The sequence below is a fragment of the Saimiri boliviensis genome, chromosome 5 (genome assembly GCF_048565385.1).
Source record: "Saimiri boliviensis isolate mSaiBol1 chromosome 5, mSaiBol1.pri, whole genome shotgun sequence".
Classification (NCBI taxonomy): domain Eukaryota; kingdom Metazoa; phylum Chordata; class Mammalia; order Primates; family Cebidae; genus Saimiri; species Saimiri boliviensis.
In genome coordinates this window covers 123,047,806-123,064,592 of record NC_133453.1, presented here as the reverse complement: position 1 = coordinate 123,064,592, position 16,787 = coordinate 123,047,806, and the positions used below count along the sequence as shown (strand labels likewise).

The following is a 16,787-nucleotide window of genomic DNA, read 5'->3' as shown; positions in this document are numbered from 1 at the left end:
ATTGTTTTCAGCACTAAGTCTCCCTCTGCCGGGGAAGGATGTAGGGTTCTCTATATAACATTAGAAGCCCTCTGAGTTGGCAGCCCTGAGTGGAGAGCAGGTTCTATTGAATAGGCCTGCAGTCTCTGCAGGGAGGTGCCCATGAATGCCAGCCCTGGTGTGCTTTTTCCTTAGGCTTCCACACCTGCATGGAACCCAACCCCAAAACCCCACCCCAGCCTCATGGCTCTACCTCCTTAGAAGGAAACTAATCCTCAGTATAGAACAGTTCTTTATCTTGAGTTTAAACTCCTACTACTTGCTGGGAGGAGGGGGTGCCCACGGAGTACCATACTTAAATATCACACAGATGACTGCCCAAAAGGTCCCTCCCACTCTTATGTTCAATCTGAGCTTGCAGTTTTTCCAGGTCATTCCTCATCTTCATGGTAATTTTCTCCTGGATATGTTTTGGGTTCCAGATTTGCAGCTTTGGTCAATCAAATTGAAGCTTTTTTCTGGCTTCCAGACTTCTTCATGGCTTTTGGTTTGCTTTCATCTTCTGTACTGGTGATAAAGGTTTATTTTTCGTGAGGGGATGTGGGCGCTGACACCCTGTAGAATATTAGGTCCAAGAAAGTCTCTTCAAGGTCTCTGTTCTTCACTTCCAAAGTCCTATGGCAGGGAAATAAATGCCTGAGGTCTCCTTAGTCCATCTCTTAATGTGGAGACCAGATTTGGGGGTAAGAGGAAAGCATGCTGGTCAGTTGCGGTGATTGATTTGTTCTGCTGCCTTTTTGTTGCAGAAAATCCAACAAGATAGAGCCGATGTTTCTTTTACCCAGACAAGTCCAATAGTGTTCAACGGCTTAAGACAAACAAAAGCCAGGAGAACTCAGATCCGGTCCATGACTTTCATATTCACATTTCTACCATAAAAATAGAGACATAGGCTGGGCACGGTGGCTCAAGCCTGTAATCCCAGCACTTTGGGAGGCCGAGGCGGGTGGATCATGAGGTCAAGAGATCGAGGCCATCCTGGTCAACATGGTGAAACCCCGTCTCTACTAAAAATACAAAAAATTAGCTGGGCATGGTGGTGCGTGCCTGTAATTCCAGCTACTCAGGAGGCTGAGGCAGGAGAATTGCCTGAACCCAGGAGGCGGAGGTTGCGGTGAGCCGAGATCGCGCCAGTGCACTCCAGCCTGGGTAACAAGAGCGAAACTCCATCTCCAATAGAGACAACCTAAATGTGATCGGATCCTGGGCACCACCCGTGCCCACCCAGAGGCAATAGAAGCAGTTTGAAATACCTCACTCCAGGAGGAACGTTCATTGCTCCAGGGTGATTTATGTTTAGTGCCCACAAGTGAGAAATGCAGTTTAACAGGCAACACATTGAAATCTGCATATCCACATATGCTTTCTGGCTTAGAAAACAAAATCCAAGCAAGGTTTATGTGTTAGTGCATAAATATATAATCTCCTTATGCTGAAGGAAATGGCCTCTATCTAGAGGGAAGTCTCTTCAGGGTAAATATAAAAACAAAATAAATTTTTTTTCTTTTTTCTTTTTTTTTTGAGACAGAGTTTCACTCTTGTTACCCAGGCCGGAGTGCAATGGCGCAATCTCGGCTCAGTGCAACCTCTGCCTCTTGGGTTCAAGTAATTCTCCTGCCTCAGCCTCCCAAGTAGCTGGGACTACAGGTGTGCACCACCATGCCCTGCTAATTTTTGTACTTTTAGTAGAGACGGGGTTTCACCATGTTGACCAGGATGGTCTCGATCTCTTGACCTCGCAATCCACCCGCCTCAGCCTCCCAAAGTAAAATAGAATTTTAAAATATTTTGCTGGTCTTCTTGTATAGCAAAGGGCATCTTCCTAGGACAGGCAGCCCCAGTTTAGAAACACTGAAACAGTTCCTAGATCCCACATGAGGAGCACCATCGGCTCTGTTACTAAAAAGTCTTCATGTCTGCCACCTTGTTCCCAGTCGCATTTGAATGTCAAGAGACTCCGAGGCCCTGCCTCGTTCTGGCAGAATACGTATTGGAGGTGTTTCGGGGAAAGGTCTGGTGTGTTGGTTGCACGGTGGTTGTGGCAGTTTTGTTGTATTAAGTCATCAGAAACACCCCAAAATTCCACTCGGGAGACCATTCTTTAAAAGTGTTCCAGGGAGAACTGGAAACATCTTCCTACCAGTTCTTGTTATGATTACATCTCTGGGTCGCATCTCATTCCCACACGTGCTGAACCTGATTCTCTGGGTTAGGACCTGAAATGCAACGTTTTTCCCAATGGCCTCCAGAGGCCCATGGCCTCTTGGACACTGATCTGTAAGAACCCCATGATATTTATGATATTTTCTGAGAAAGCTTTGTCCTTACTTGTTCTCCCTACCCTTGGCATACAATTTTGTCTTCATTCTTTACCTTTCCCTAACCTCTACCCCAAGTGAGGTATTTGGAAAGGATCCTCCACTGAAGCTGTTTTTGTGAGGCTACTAATGGCCTCTACATTGGCCATTTTGGTAGTCAGTTTTGGGGCCTGTCTTACTTGACCACTGATTGTATTTAACACTCCCTTCTTCTTAGAACACCCCCTCTTCCTCCCTCACTGACCTCTCCTTCATTTACTTTTCTTTTTCCTCCTCCCAACCTACAAGTCCTGGGTCCTTTTCTTTAGTGTGGTTCCTTCTTCAGGTAATCTCATTCAGTGCCGTGGCTCCATCAAGTGAGGTTACCTGAAAAAGGACCACACTAAAGAAAAAGGGTTTATCTCCATACACACTGGAATCCAAAATTCTTGAGCACTGACAGCCTCACTGACATCTATTTTCTCATAGGTAATGGCATCTCAAACTTCGCTGCCAAAGGAGAACAGTGTATTCAACACCCCCTGCACAAACTTACTCCTTCCTTAGTTTTCACTCTGTCAATAAGTGTCACATTATCCAACTGCTCAGGCCCAAAACCAAATACTATCTTTGATTATCTTTGATTTTTATTTCATTTCATATCCCACATTCAGTCCATCAGGAAGTTCTATTACCTCTATCTTCAAAACGGATCTTGAATCCAGCAACATAGTAGGATTCTCCTGGTGGCCTCCCTGGTCGAAGTGACAATGATCTCTTTCCAGTGGCTTCGGCTCATCTCCCTGCTCCTGCCCCTGCCCCCTACTTCTGCAGTCAACAGCATCCAGAATGATCCTTTTAAGATTTGAGACCTTTTGACTCCTTGAATCCAACCCCACTGCAATTGTGCCCCATGTCATTGAGAACAAAAGGCAAAGTCCCTACAAGGGCTTACGCAGCTGTGATGATCACCCTTCTCCCCTCACCTCATCTCTGTGCTCCAGGGACACTGTCCTCTGTGCCATTCCTGCAACAAGCATGCACACACTCCTGCCCCCAAAGCCCTGTACACTGCTTCTCTCTGCCTAGAGTGAGCCTCCCAAAGTAGCCACCTGGGTTATTTTCCCTCATTTCCTTTAGGTGTTCGCTCAAATGTCTTCAGTGTGGACTTCCTCCACCGGTCTGTTAATGCCACCCCTCTACTTCAGGCCTTCCTTTCCTCTTCTCTGTTTTGTTTTCCACAAAGTTCTTGCCTCTGCTTATTTTATCTGTCTCCCTCACAAAAATGTTACCTTCATGCAGGCAGAGACTTGTCTACACTGTACTTGGCAGTATTCCCCAGACCTTGAAGAGTGCCTGAACATAATTAGCTCTTGAAAATATTAGTAGAATAATTGCATCTGGCATTATTTACACTGGCCTTATTAATCTCTTTAAGAGGACAGTGGGTGGTAATAGGACTAATCAGTAAACTAATCCTGGTTACCATAAGCCATTGATTTGCAGAGTAGTCCCCAGACCAGCAGCATTAGAATCACCTGGGAGCTTCTCAGAGATGCAAATCCTCAGGCTCCACTGCGTGCCCACTTAATCAAACTCTGGGGTCGGGTCCCAGTAATCTGTGTTATAACTAGCCCACCAGTTGACCCAGACGAACAGATGGGAGCCGTAAGTAGCAGCAAACAAATGTGTTCTCCTCCCTACTTGATGCCATAACCCAATTCCAGTTCACTGCTTTCTAGAAATGCCTTGGCACCTATTATTTGCAGGTCTTATGCTAGGTGCTGGGATTGCAAAGAATTCAGAGCTTGGCCTGTTCAGAAAAAACAAGGTGCCTGGCTTCACTGGTGCCCAGGGTAGCTTTGGGGAGTAATGGGAGAGAAAATTAGAACATACCTGGCCAGATTTTGAAGGGTATGGATAACCAGAGGCTCAGGGGGTCTTGATATACTATAGTGAGGGAAATGGTATTCTGCGATCCAGTATTTGGGTAGAAGGAAATGTGCGAAAGATGCAGTGGATCATTGGTCAATTCCTGCTGTGTGTGGATGTAATACTGGGATTTAAATTCGTCTTTGAACTTTGCGTGGCCAAATTCTTTTATGTAGAATAGCTGGAGACTGCAGACTTTTCACTCATATAAGGCTCCACGAGTGTTCCTCCACCACATGAAAAATAGAGGTTGAAATGATACCAATCTACTGCCGTGCTAACAAATGATATGTTACTGACTAGCAGAACTTGAGGACAGATTGAATTAGTTTTTATTTCTACCTCATAAAAAAAGAAAACCAAAATAAGTGAAGTTACTTTTTCCACCTAGACGAATTCCTTCATTTGACCAATATAGGTTTATCTCCCAAGCTGCTATAAAATCAATATTTAAGAAAATAGTGCGGGTTGCCAAGAAATAGAATAGTTACTACTTTGCTTAAAATTAAGTATAACTCTTTTTACCTAAGGAAGAATATCTAAGTATTAGTAATAGCATCTTTGTCAAGGAAAACTAAAAGTTGTTTCACTTATAAGTAGATTTATTTCATTATTATTAATAGAATGGAGTACTCAATGGGAGAATACAGCTTAACCTCTGCCCTTACCTTCGTTGCACTAGGTCAGGGAAATCAAAGTGGAACCAAAGCCAAACTTACACACATGCCCAATCAGTATGAATCTGAAAGTTTATTTCTTGATTTTGTTTTATGGTTTTGCATCCAGCCAGATTCCCCCCCGCCCCCAGCACACGCTACAAGTTGGTGGAGAGGGCTGCGGTGGAGGGGTCATTCTGCAGCTAGTTTCCATCTAACCAACATAAAATTCACTCTGAGGGCAGTTAGCTGTGGGAAGAGCATTCTTTGGGGCAGTGAAAAAATGTGCTGAACTGAGCAGAAGGAGACTTTTAAAGTCTGTTATTGTCTGACCCTAAAGAAATTACTTAACCGTAATCTGAGCATTAGTTTTCTAAGTTGAAATGGTGACCATGACTCAAAGATGCTGTGAGGCTCAAATGAGAATGGATGTCAAAGTGCTTTGGAAAACTGTAACATCTACAAACAACATCAATCAATAAAGTAATACAGAGGTGACTACTGCTTCCTATTTCATTGTAACTTTAGAAAGAATTGACTGTTTATTGTATTACTCGTAGCATAGGCTAAGCATACAGTAACAAAGAAAATCCCAAATACAGTGTTTTAAGTAAGATAGGAATGTATTTCTTTTTCATGTAAGAGGCCAAAGGAAAGTAGAAAGACTAGGGTCAGTGGATAGATGCTCCAACAACAATCACTTTTGCTATCCTAAGCCTGTAGGTACTGTCTCTGAGTCGAAGGCTGTTACCATTTCTGGCCAGAGGAAGAGTGCACAATGGGCAGCAGCTTGTCTTCAGGCTGGGGATTTTCTGGATATTGCACAAACCATTTCTGCTGACCTCTCTTTGGCTTGAACTCAGGCACGTGTTCATTCCAAGCAGCACAGGAAACTTGGAAACATAATTTCTAGCTTGGGAGCAATGTGTCCAGCTAGAACTGGGGAGAGATAGGGGATTCTTTTTAAGGGGGAAAATATATATATATAATAGGGAACAGTTAAGCAGTATCCTACAAATTGAAGTATGTTTTAATCTGAAGATCTGCTAAGCTGTACTCATAGTCTGATCTGTATTAGTCTACTGCCTTGATATCAAATAGCAGGTCACCAGGCTTTTCAATGGCCACATGTGCTATCTGTCTATATTCTGTCACTGTTAATTAATATTGATGAAATTTTCATATATGACAGGATATAAAGAGATATTTTCACTCTGCAGTTTGCTAGCCATCTTGCTACCAGTTATCTCTCCATTTGAAAGCAAATTTTGGTTGTGAATTTTACTGTGTTGAAATCTTTGATAGTCATATGATTTGCATGCCATAGATGAGCAATGTCCCTAAATCTTCTTCAGAGTTGCAAGATTAGAAAAACGCACTGATTTTGCAAAACTATCAATAGTTTGTCTTTGGAATGTCATTTCTGGCTTGTACCAATAGGATAAAATTATGAGTAGACAGTAATTTAGAAAACTGCTATGATTAAATATATATTTGGTCTCTGCTTCCCAGTTCCTGGCACAGAACTCCGAAAACCCTTGTAGATAGGGTACTAGGAGAATCTTTTATTCTAATATTTGGTCTTTGACTACTGGTTTCTGGCACAGAGGTCCTAAAACCTTTCTTATTTCCTGAGGGATAACATCTGGCACAGAATTCTTAAATACCTTAGAATTTTCTGGGTGACAGAAGCATTTTTTGTTCTAATTAGAAGACTCTTTGTGGATTCCTGGAGAGCCTCAGGATGGGGGCTGGTTTCCAGGGGAACCAACCATGTAATTAATGGATACCCACCAAGATCTGGGTGAGTTGGCCACCAATGGCCAATGATGTAATCAGTCATTCCTACGTAATGCATCCTCAATAAAACCCAACAGGACTGGGCTCAAGGGGCTTCCAGATAGCTGAACTCATGGAAGTTCCTGGAGGGCAGTGTGCCAGGAGAGAGCATGGAAGTTCTGCACCCTTTCTCCCATACCGCTTCCTATGCAGCTCTTCCACCTAGCTGTTTATCTGTATCATTTGCAGTATCACTAACGATAAATGGGTAAACCTAAGTAGTATGCTTTCTTGAGTTCTGTGAACTGCTGTAGCAAATTAATCAGGCCTGAGGAGGCAGTGGTGGGAGCCCTGATTTATAGCTGGTCAGTCAGAATTACAGGTGGCAGCCAACTATGGTACTTGTGATTGTGTCTGAAGCCAGGGGCAGTCTTGTAGGACTGACCTCGAGGGATCTGATGCTATCTCCAGGTAGATGGTGTCAGAATTGAGTTGAATTATATATGACACCTAGTTGGTGTCTGCTGGAGAATTGTTTGGTTGATGTATTGGGAAAAATCCACATTCATCTGGTGTCAGAAGCATTACATTGAGTGGTATATGAGAGAAGGAAAACGAAGTGAAAACACTGTTTCTGCTCTCTTGTCCTGACTGTCTAATGTCTCTATAGTAATCAAAACCTTTTCAAGTAAAAGTTTCGGAAGACCGAGACCACTTGTAGCCTAATCTCAGATTCTCTCATGAGCCTGGTTACATCTAGACAGTTAATTCACTCTTTCATTTACTTAACACGCCTTTGAGTGCTTGTGATATTCCAAGTGCTATGGTAGGTGTTGGAGGATACAAAAATGAAGGATGGCATACTTTGAAGGGTGTGAGGCACATCCAAATGGGACCTGGTTGGGAAATAGCCAGGCCCACAGGATTGGCCCTCAAGAGCGTGATTGAGCAGCACGGGCCATGCTGGACCTCAGAGTGAGGCAGTGTGGGAGATAATTTCAGAGAATACCAGGGAGGGAGAGTATGATTTTAAAATGTGAAGTGCTGCAGGCACTGGTCATAAGGACCAAGCAAAATCCTGGGATTCTACCCTGTGGAGGCCATCAGTGGCTCTGATGGGAAAGCTGCACTGGTACGTCTGCCCTAGAAGCAAGGTTGCAGCCACTTGAAGAGGGGCTTGGAAAGAGGAATTCGAGACGGCTCATGCTAAGATGGCGGCAGGAGGATCGGTCTGTTCAAGCTGGGACTTGTAAATTGATTTGCTTGTGGTGTGTAACATTTAAAAAAGTCTCCTTGGAAGAATTTATGTTGGTACAGATGCCAGTTAATTATGAGACACCTTTCTATTTATTACCCTGTCTGCATAATTCCCAAAATGAGTATTTTATTTGAGTTTTTACAGTCACCATGCAGATATACCTTTTTATTAAGAGAAGAACTGATGTCCCCCTTAACAATTACTTTGTTGTGGTAGTTAGTCATTTCCTAATTGCAGATAGTTCTGTTGATTTGAAAACAGCTGGCCGCCTTGCTGGTGCTGCTTTGCCCAAAGGTGAATTGGGGATTCTATGTTACTAGTCACAAAATTGCTGGCAGAATTTCACAAGCTCTGCCGTGTGAGTTATGCTGATTATAATATGAAGATTATTTGGAGGGATTTTTGGATCTCTTCAAGCTTTGATATACGATTTTATTTTAAACTCCACTTAAGATGAATGGTACTTAAGATCCTCACATCATTAGAATTCATTTATAATGGGCTTCCCTCAGAACTGACCTATTTCAGACAATAGGAGATTCACGTTAAATGGGCTTATGCTACAAAGACATGCAATGTTCAGTATATCTATAAACCTCTAATCACTTTAAATGTTTCATACTAATTGCCCTGAAACATGTGCATTAAAAGAAGTGAAAGGCAAACTTCCTGAAATCTATCTCTAAAATGATTCTGATTTGCATAAGTTTTAGCCAAGGAACAGATGTCTTTTTAATGCTGTACCTTTGTAAAATTTTTAAAACATAAAATATGACTTGGTGCAACTTGGTGCCCCCCCACCTTCAGCCCCCTTAATCCTAATTTTGGTGAAATGCTTTTATCAGAACAATAACGAGGGCAACTGGAAAGGGGGTTCTTTGTTTCAAACACAAGCTTACCTTTAGAATAATATAAAGGAAATGGTTTCACTGTGGTATTTTACATCAAGCTTTCCAAAATTTCATTATAATCAAATCTTCATGGACATTATTTTCTGGGACTGTATTTTCCTATGTAATAGCCATTACTCTAAATTTTTATAGTGCGAATATAGTTTTTTAAAACTATAGACAAAGAAAAAATACACAGAAGAAAATTAAATTAACCCATAATATTACCATTTACAATAGGATATTACTTTTAATCTTTCATATATATTTTCTAAATTGTGGTAAGAGGGATTATGCAGTTTTTTATCCTATTTTCATTTAACATTACATTGTTTTCTAATTTATTATATATTCTTTACAAAGTTTTTTAAAAATTATATTTCTTTGAATTAAAGCATATTTAATAAAATGATTAATTATTAAATAAAATAACTAATTATTGAATAAAATAATTATTTTGATTATTTCTATATTTTAGGAAACTAAGACATACACAGTTTTTCTATATTGTCACAAATTAATACTTTGATGAATATCATTTGTTTTAATCTGATTATTTACTCGAGCTGATTTCTAGACAGGGAGTTTCTAGATCAAAAGGGCAGGGATGTCTTAAAAATCACAACATGTGATTACTTTCCCCAATTGTACATGCATAGGCAAAACACACACTTATACTTAAGCCTTTTTTAGTATCAAGTCAAGAATAGAACAATAATTTCTGCTTCTATATTCAAAGAGATTTATTAATATTTCCCTCTTTCTTTCCCTCTTGTCTTCTCTCTGCCCATCATAAAAATAGATAATGTATATTCTAATTTTTCTTTCTGGAATATTTTGTTCATTTTATTTTATTATCTATTTACTTTTTTAGGCATCTGTTTGGCTGGATTAACCTCTTTTGAAGTCTCTTTTTATATTGTGAATTCCATATTTTTTATTAATTGCTCAGGTATTTGCATATATACATATACAGGCATATGTACATATACTTACCTGGTACACGGACACCTTTCATTTATACACATATGTATCTTTAAGTTTTTAATGAAAAGATGTAGGTCCTGTATTTTATGAATTCATCAATGTCTGAAAATGTCTTTCTGTCGCTTTGTTACATAGGAGCTACTTAATTGGGAATAATATTTATGGATTGTCTATAAACTAATTTCAGTGGGCATTTGGGATAGCTGGAAGCTATGGAGCTAATGTGATTTTGCTCCCTTTGGGTTATAAGCATTCAAAGAGGTCCTCTGTTTTGTTTTTCACTATTTTTCTTCAAATTACTTTTATTCACTATTTTATTCTTGTGCCAGTAGACATGTGTATTGTCTTCCATTAACTCTACCTGGAAAGTGATGATTCCTTTTGTTGTGCAAAATCACTTCCTTTTTCTTTTCTATGCTGAAATATATCTTCATCCATTTGTTTGTTGCTTGCATTCCAAATCTTATGGAGTACTCAAATGCTATCATTGTTTGGCAAACCAATATTTTCTGCCCTTTTTATCCATCATGTCTCCATTCATTCTCATTCTTATTCTTTATTTCTTAATTTAGTTACAGATTAAGTTTATCTTCCTCAGGACTATATGTGTTTTCATTGTCAGTGCTATTTATTGTATCTAAGGTGGGTTTTGTAATTCTAAGAGAACCAGTAGAATAGGATGTTTATCAACTTAGTAACTATAGTTTAATAATGTCTTTGTGTTTTCATATCTTTCCTATGTAAATCATTTTCAGACTAACACACTTTTTTATGATTAAGGATCATGTTCTCTCTCTCATCCTACAGTACTTGTTCATGGGTTCCTTGGTGCATTTTTTCAGTTTACTCTGAAGAAATCTATCCGGCCTTTGTCTTTCTGCCTTGCTGGGGTACTGGAGTCTCTGTACAGTAACCTCCTGTATGTACTTGCTCCCAAAGCTGTTCTAGCCACTGTGCCTATTGCATTTTACTTACGGTGACCCGTAGCTCCTCTTAAACACTGCCAGCCCCTCTGCTATCACTCTCCATTGTTTTCTTGGAGTTAATCTCCACAGGGATCCACAAAATTCCCCCTGGGAATAATCCTGTTTTATAATCCCGTGATGGTGTTTTCACATGAGATAACTAACTTTTCCAGTTCAGGGTCTAGAAACTATACAGATATGAAGGAACCTCCTGAGTTCTTTCAGGTTGAGCTAAAACAATTTCACTTAACAAAAAATACATGTAAGAGTCATGTCTTTTTTTTCCCAATACATTTGTGTTAGCCTTATATTGAGGTAATATCTAAATAAATAAGTAAAACATATTGAATGTTGAAAGTAAGAATGCCATAGAGAAAAAATAAAGTAGAAAAGAGAGATGAAGAATCCATAATCTTAGCTTCCCATTGTTAAGTGATTTAAGATTTGTCATCATAGTTATTTATATGGAAAATAGGGTAAAGCTAGTTTACATGGAAGCAGCTGGTATTTTTACTTGAAATAGCTTTTAAATCACAAGTCAGTGACAACTACATTCAATGATTAGAGATCAGTATTATCAATCTCTGCCTAACTGCCTATTCTAATATTTAGTATGTATAACCTAAGAACTATACACTTAAAAATCTTGAAGTTTGGCAAGAGAAAAGAAAATGAATAACGTCTTCACCTTGTAAAGTGATCTTCCTTTTGAAAACAGGCATATAATACTCTGAAAAAGGCCATGCTTACTATTTGGCAGCCATGATAGTATGTACGTACTTAAATTTCTTGTTTAAAACAACGCCTCCATAAATGAAGCATTATTTATTCCTCTGACAAAGATGAAGAAACTAAGGCTTAGAGAGATTCAGTAATACGACCAGGGAAACATAGCTAGTAAGTATCAAAACCAGGATTTGAACCTAAGTCTCTTTTATACTAAAGTCATATTTGTCATCACTACACTTTTCAGCTTCAATCTCTGACTTGAGATAATCAGAATGAACAAAATGGCAGATCCATTGGTTTTTATCCAAACTGCTTTCTAAGGCTTGCACAGGATTTGGTCCTGTCTACCTCTCCAGCTTCATTTTAGACCCAGTATCCCTGAGTCCCTGTTCCTAGCACCCACTGGCTTCCTCTGTTCCCTCAACAGCACATTTTGGGGCCTTTGCATATAGTATTTTCTCTGCCTGCAGTGTCTTGCTCCCTTTTCTCTATATGGTTTCCTTCTTCTCTTGCAACTCCTAGCACAAGTATCACTTGCTTAGAGTCCTCTTCCGGAGTCTTCACTCAACATAGCCGCTCCTTCCAAAGTCTTTCCTGTCACCTGTTTATTTCCTTCATAGCATGTAACCCATATGAAACCAATCTGTTCATTTATTTAGTATGTCCCCTTTGATAGACTGTTAGCTTCTTGAGGGCAGTGGCTTTCCCTCTCTTCGTTATTACCATATCTGCAGCACTTAGAACAGTTCTTGGCATATAACAGATGTTTAAAAATAGTTGTTAAATGAAGATAAAATGAATAACTTTAACATCTGTACATTTATTTCTACTTGGGAAAATTGTATTTAATTTTTTTTTTTGGCTGAACATTTTTTTTTTAATAATTCATGTATTTGATAGTGTCAAGTGTTCTAAATCAGGACACTTAAAAGCATAACCACATATGTTATAACTTCCTGCAGTAGCAGAGATTTCCGTTTTGCTTTAACATTCCCAGTTGTCTTGTTTAAATAACTCACTTCAGTAGTTACCTGAAAATAAATGTTTATTCAATAAGCATAAAACTTCGTAGCTAATTATCTATAACAGATTGACAGCAGCTTAGAATCAAAACAGTTTTTAGCTAGACAAGGACTTAGTATACCCTCTAGTCTAACGAACATTTTGGAAAGATAAAAAGGCTTTTCAAGTCCACATGGCTAGTTCCAGGATCAAAAGAAACTCAGGCCTGGGCCTTTCCATTACATGGGATCAGCTCCTATCTTTCTCCCAGCCCCTCACCTTCTAGTGAATATTCCTATAAGAGCAATACATTATGTATAATATTTAATAAGAAACCGAAATTTCTGAAAGAAAAATATCACTGCAAATCAAAGATCCCAATTTATTTCAAATCTATAGAAATGTAACAGTAGCTTTCATCGGTGCCTTAACATTGAAATCATTGCATATTATTGAAATCATTGCATCAAAGGCAGCTATAATGTAGAAGCAGAGGCCTGCAGGCTAGATCTCTAAACAGAAAGGGGGAAAAAAAACCAGATTCAGAGCAAAATAATATAAAAGAGTTTTTATATGTTGAATTTTCTGCAGGTTAGCAATTGAAACACCATTGCATATGAGCCTCCTATGCAGAAATCATAAATTAAATCCATTGTGATAACCCATGGATTTTTTGCTTACTTTCATGTGACATATGAATTCTTTATTTTTTCAGATATGTTCATGAAAATAGTTTGATTTAGAGGAATAAATTTACATATACATTTATATAGAGCAGAATACACCATACCTTTCATGGCTTTTTAGAAGCTAAAGATTTATGTTTAAGAATTAAAAAACCCAACTGTGCTGTTTTGTGTATTTATGGAGTTGAAGAAAAGTGGACATGTCCATTAGTGTAAGTCCCCAATGAATATGAGGATATTTTATATTTATATAAGACATTATATATAGTTTTAAAACATTAGTTTTTGCTGGAATATGACTGTCATAAGACCAGTAAAATCAAGAACTGTTTTGTCTATTTTATTTTTCTTTGATTGGCAGCAACATTTACATGCAGTAGAACACAGAGTTTAAATGACTGTGAAGTTTAGGCCTTTTTTCTGTGAATAGAAGAATTATAATGCTGAATCAGTATAACTCCAGTTCTCTTCTGTGATTTGTTTGCAAAACTATCATAGGATATGAGAAAAATATTATTTACATGTGATTGTAAGTCATAGAAGCAGAGAATCCTAAAACCAGAAGGGAACTAGGGATTGTCTTGTCAAAAATACTCCTTGTAGAGATAAGGACAGAGTCTTAGTATGGTGGGGACTGTTGTCGTGAGGTTTCATCTGTCTTTGTCTGCTCTTGCAGGAATACATGGACTCTAATAAATACGTTGAGCATCTGCTGACTCAGCTTGAGGAGCAACACAGGAGTCTCTGGAGGTGAGTTCAACTCATCCTGTTATTTGTTTGCTCAGGTAACATTCTTTGTAGCTTTGCTGATCTGAAATATTTCAGTTAGACTACAGGGTATATACTAAGTCCTTGTCTAGCTAAAAATTATTAGATTCTACGACATTATTGTCTTGGAATGGCAAAGTTGCAATGTGGAAGCTAGAACCCAAATTCTTTGATGCTTTCTTGCTTCAAGATATATTTGTTTTTCTCTAGTTAAAAAGTAAAACATTTCTGCTTAAAAGTCCTGCTTCTCATCATATTAAAGGGGAATATTTTAATAATGCCATTGTACAGTTATCCAATATTTAGTTTTTATTCTACATGGAGGGTTCTGACACCAGGTAAGGAAAGTGTCTGAGAATATTTCTGCATGCATATTGGAAATGGTAGGTTAATATCACAGAAGTCATATTCCCATGTTATTCATTCCTTGGGGACTCAGGAATTGAGAGTGGCAAAGATGGTTGTAATATTATTATTTAGCTTTTTGTGGACATGTCGTTATGTTTTTTATAGGTGCTACTATAGAACTTGAATTTCTTTTTTGAAGCTCTTGTAACTCTTACTTTTTAAAATAAATATGCTGGTGCTTAATTACATGATGCCTCACATTGTACCAAAATTGTTTCAGTAAGTACATTTGTCTCACCAACCGTCAATAAGCTCCTAAAGTCTTTTCTGTCTATCTTTGTTCATCTCACGAACCCTCAGCCAGAGCCAGCCCCTAAAGGCTTTTCTTTTTCCCCTTCCCCTTCCCCTTTCCTTTCCTTTCCTTTTTTTTTTTTTTTTTTTTGAGACAGAGTTACACTCTTGTTGCCCAGGCTGCAGTGCAATGACACGATCTTGGCTTACCACAACCTCCTCCTCCCAGGTTCAAGCGATTCTCCTGCCTCAGCCTCCCATATAGCTAGGATTACAGGTGCCTGCCACATGCCTGACTAATTTTTTTGTATTTTTGGTAGAGATGGGGTTTCACCATGTTGGCCAGGCTGGTCTAGAACTTCTGATCTCAGGAGATTCGCCTGCCTTAGCCTCCCAAACTGCTAGGATTACAGGTGTGAGCCACTGTGCCTGGCCCCTTTATTTCTTTTTATCTCCTTGCAGCATGGGGGAGAGTGCTCTCTCTGTACACAGAGATGGCAGGTAAATATTTACTAACGTTCTTGTTGTCTTGCTAGACTTCACCCAAATCCATCACCACAGGGTTACTTACCAAGCTGGGTTGCCTCTTCTTGTTGTGCCAATGTAAAAATTCGAATAGCTTTGAAATTTCTCTTCTTTCAGGAGTTCTAGGTCTTGGGTGAAGTGCTATATATTTTAATTTATGTTCTTATATTCATATTTCTGCTGGAGGGCAGACCTCTGATGATATTAATATAAAATATTCTATTTCTATACATTGAAAAACTGCTGGTAGGATATAATAAAAGTTCAGTGAAGTCTGTTTGACATTAATGGACACACCAGTTAATTTTATGTAATTGATGCAATATTTGTTAGATTTGTTTCTGAGAACTATAACCTGGCTCTGATAGTTTTCTCTTATGAACCAATGTATTAATAAAATCAACAATAATATATGTATGGTTGAATCCTTTTAATTATATCTTCCATCGATCTCTTGGAAAGTATATTTTTAAAACTGTATAACTGATATAATGTTTAATTTCAACTATTTCTATAGAATATTTTATTTTTCCCATCTTCCAAAAGAAAAATTCACAAAAAATAATGAATACCATCTGATGAAAGAAATTTAGAGTTTAATTTGTTTAGTAAGTGTATCTTACATACATTATTATAGATGAATATGATTTCATGGGCTCTTTGAAGCAAAACAGCCTTGCATGGAAAGGGCTATTGTGTATAGTTTCTTGAGGTAGCTAATGAAAACCTAGGTCTTCTCAGATATGATTCAATTAAAATTCCATTTCAGGCATGAAGTTAACATAAAGTGAGATCTTAGAATTTGTGTACAGTTACTTTCATTTTCCTTCAGAAATGAAATTATTACTGCTGAGGAAGCAAAGCCTTATATATAGTGTCAGAGGATCTAATAAAAATGCTCCATTTACATAGCAATAGAAGGCAGTAATGACACTTGGATAGTCAGAGTAATTCCAGTGAGAAGATGGAAATGGGTGGTATTGAAAGAATGAACCCCAATAATAGCAGATTTATATACTATTTACTGAATCATGAAATTACTTTTGATTATATTTTTACAAACAGATCCTGACTTCACTGACTTAAAGTGACAGGCTTTATGATGGTTATTACAATATCATAACAACTGTAGCCAAATTGTTTTTAGAAAAGAATATGTGAATGACAGTGAACAGTGTAGGAAATCCTTTCTGGTTATGATTAAATTTCTAAATACTTATTCATAAGTTAGAATAGAATCTATGATATACAGAGGATCATGGGACTAGCATGTCATATACGCAAGCATAATCAGATTGCCTGAAGTTAAACAAATACTCCCATAAATCAGTATAAGCTCATTCTCTGATTTTATATGCCTTTGATTTGTGTCTGCTACAATTATCATGGAGTCGGCTATTTGTCATTGCTGCTAATGTTAACTGATGGCCTTCCATTTATACTTGAGCTAACTTATAACTTAGAGACAAGTTCTGAATATCTAGATCTTTCAATAATAATTGTGGTCAGGATTAATATATGGCTACCACCTGTGAGGACTGATCAAAAGCATGGTTGAAACAAGGCATACTCTTGTTGCCACTTGGTGAATGATAAGAGTCAGGTAAATAAGATAAGATTAGGCGCAAAGATTAA

At 38.3% G+C, this 16,787-nt stretch overlaps 1 protein-coding gene across 12 annotated transcripts in view; it reads left to right on the top strand.

The window, feature by feature from the left end:
- Nucleotides 1–16,787, top strand: part of NCKAP5 (NCK associated protein 5) — a 986,396-nt gene that overhangs the window by 340,073 nt on the left and 629,536 nt on the right. For all 12 annotated transcript variants that reach the window (XM_074399885.1, XM_074399884.1, XM_074399883.1 and 9 more), the window contains one exon: nucleotides 13,897–13,970. In XM_074399885.1, coding sequence (XP_074255986.1) covers nucleotides 13,897–13,970 — 74 coding nt within the window. Of the gene's footprint in view, nucleotides 1–13,896; nucleotides 13,971–16,787 lie in introns of those variants that run through there.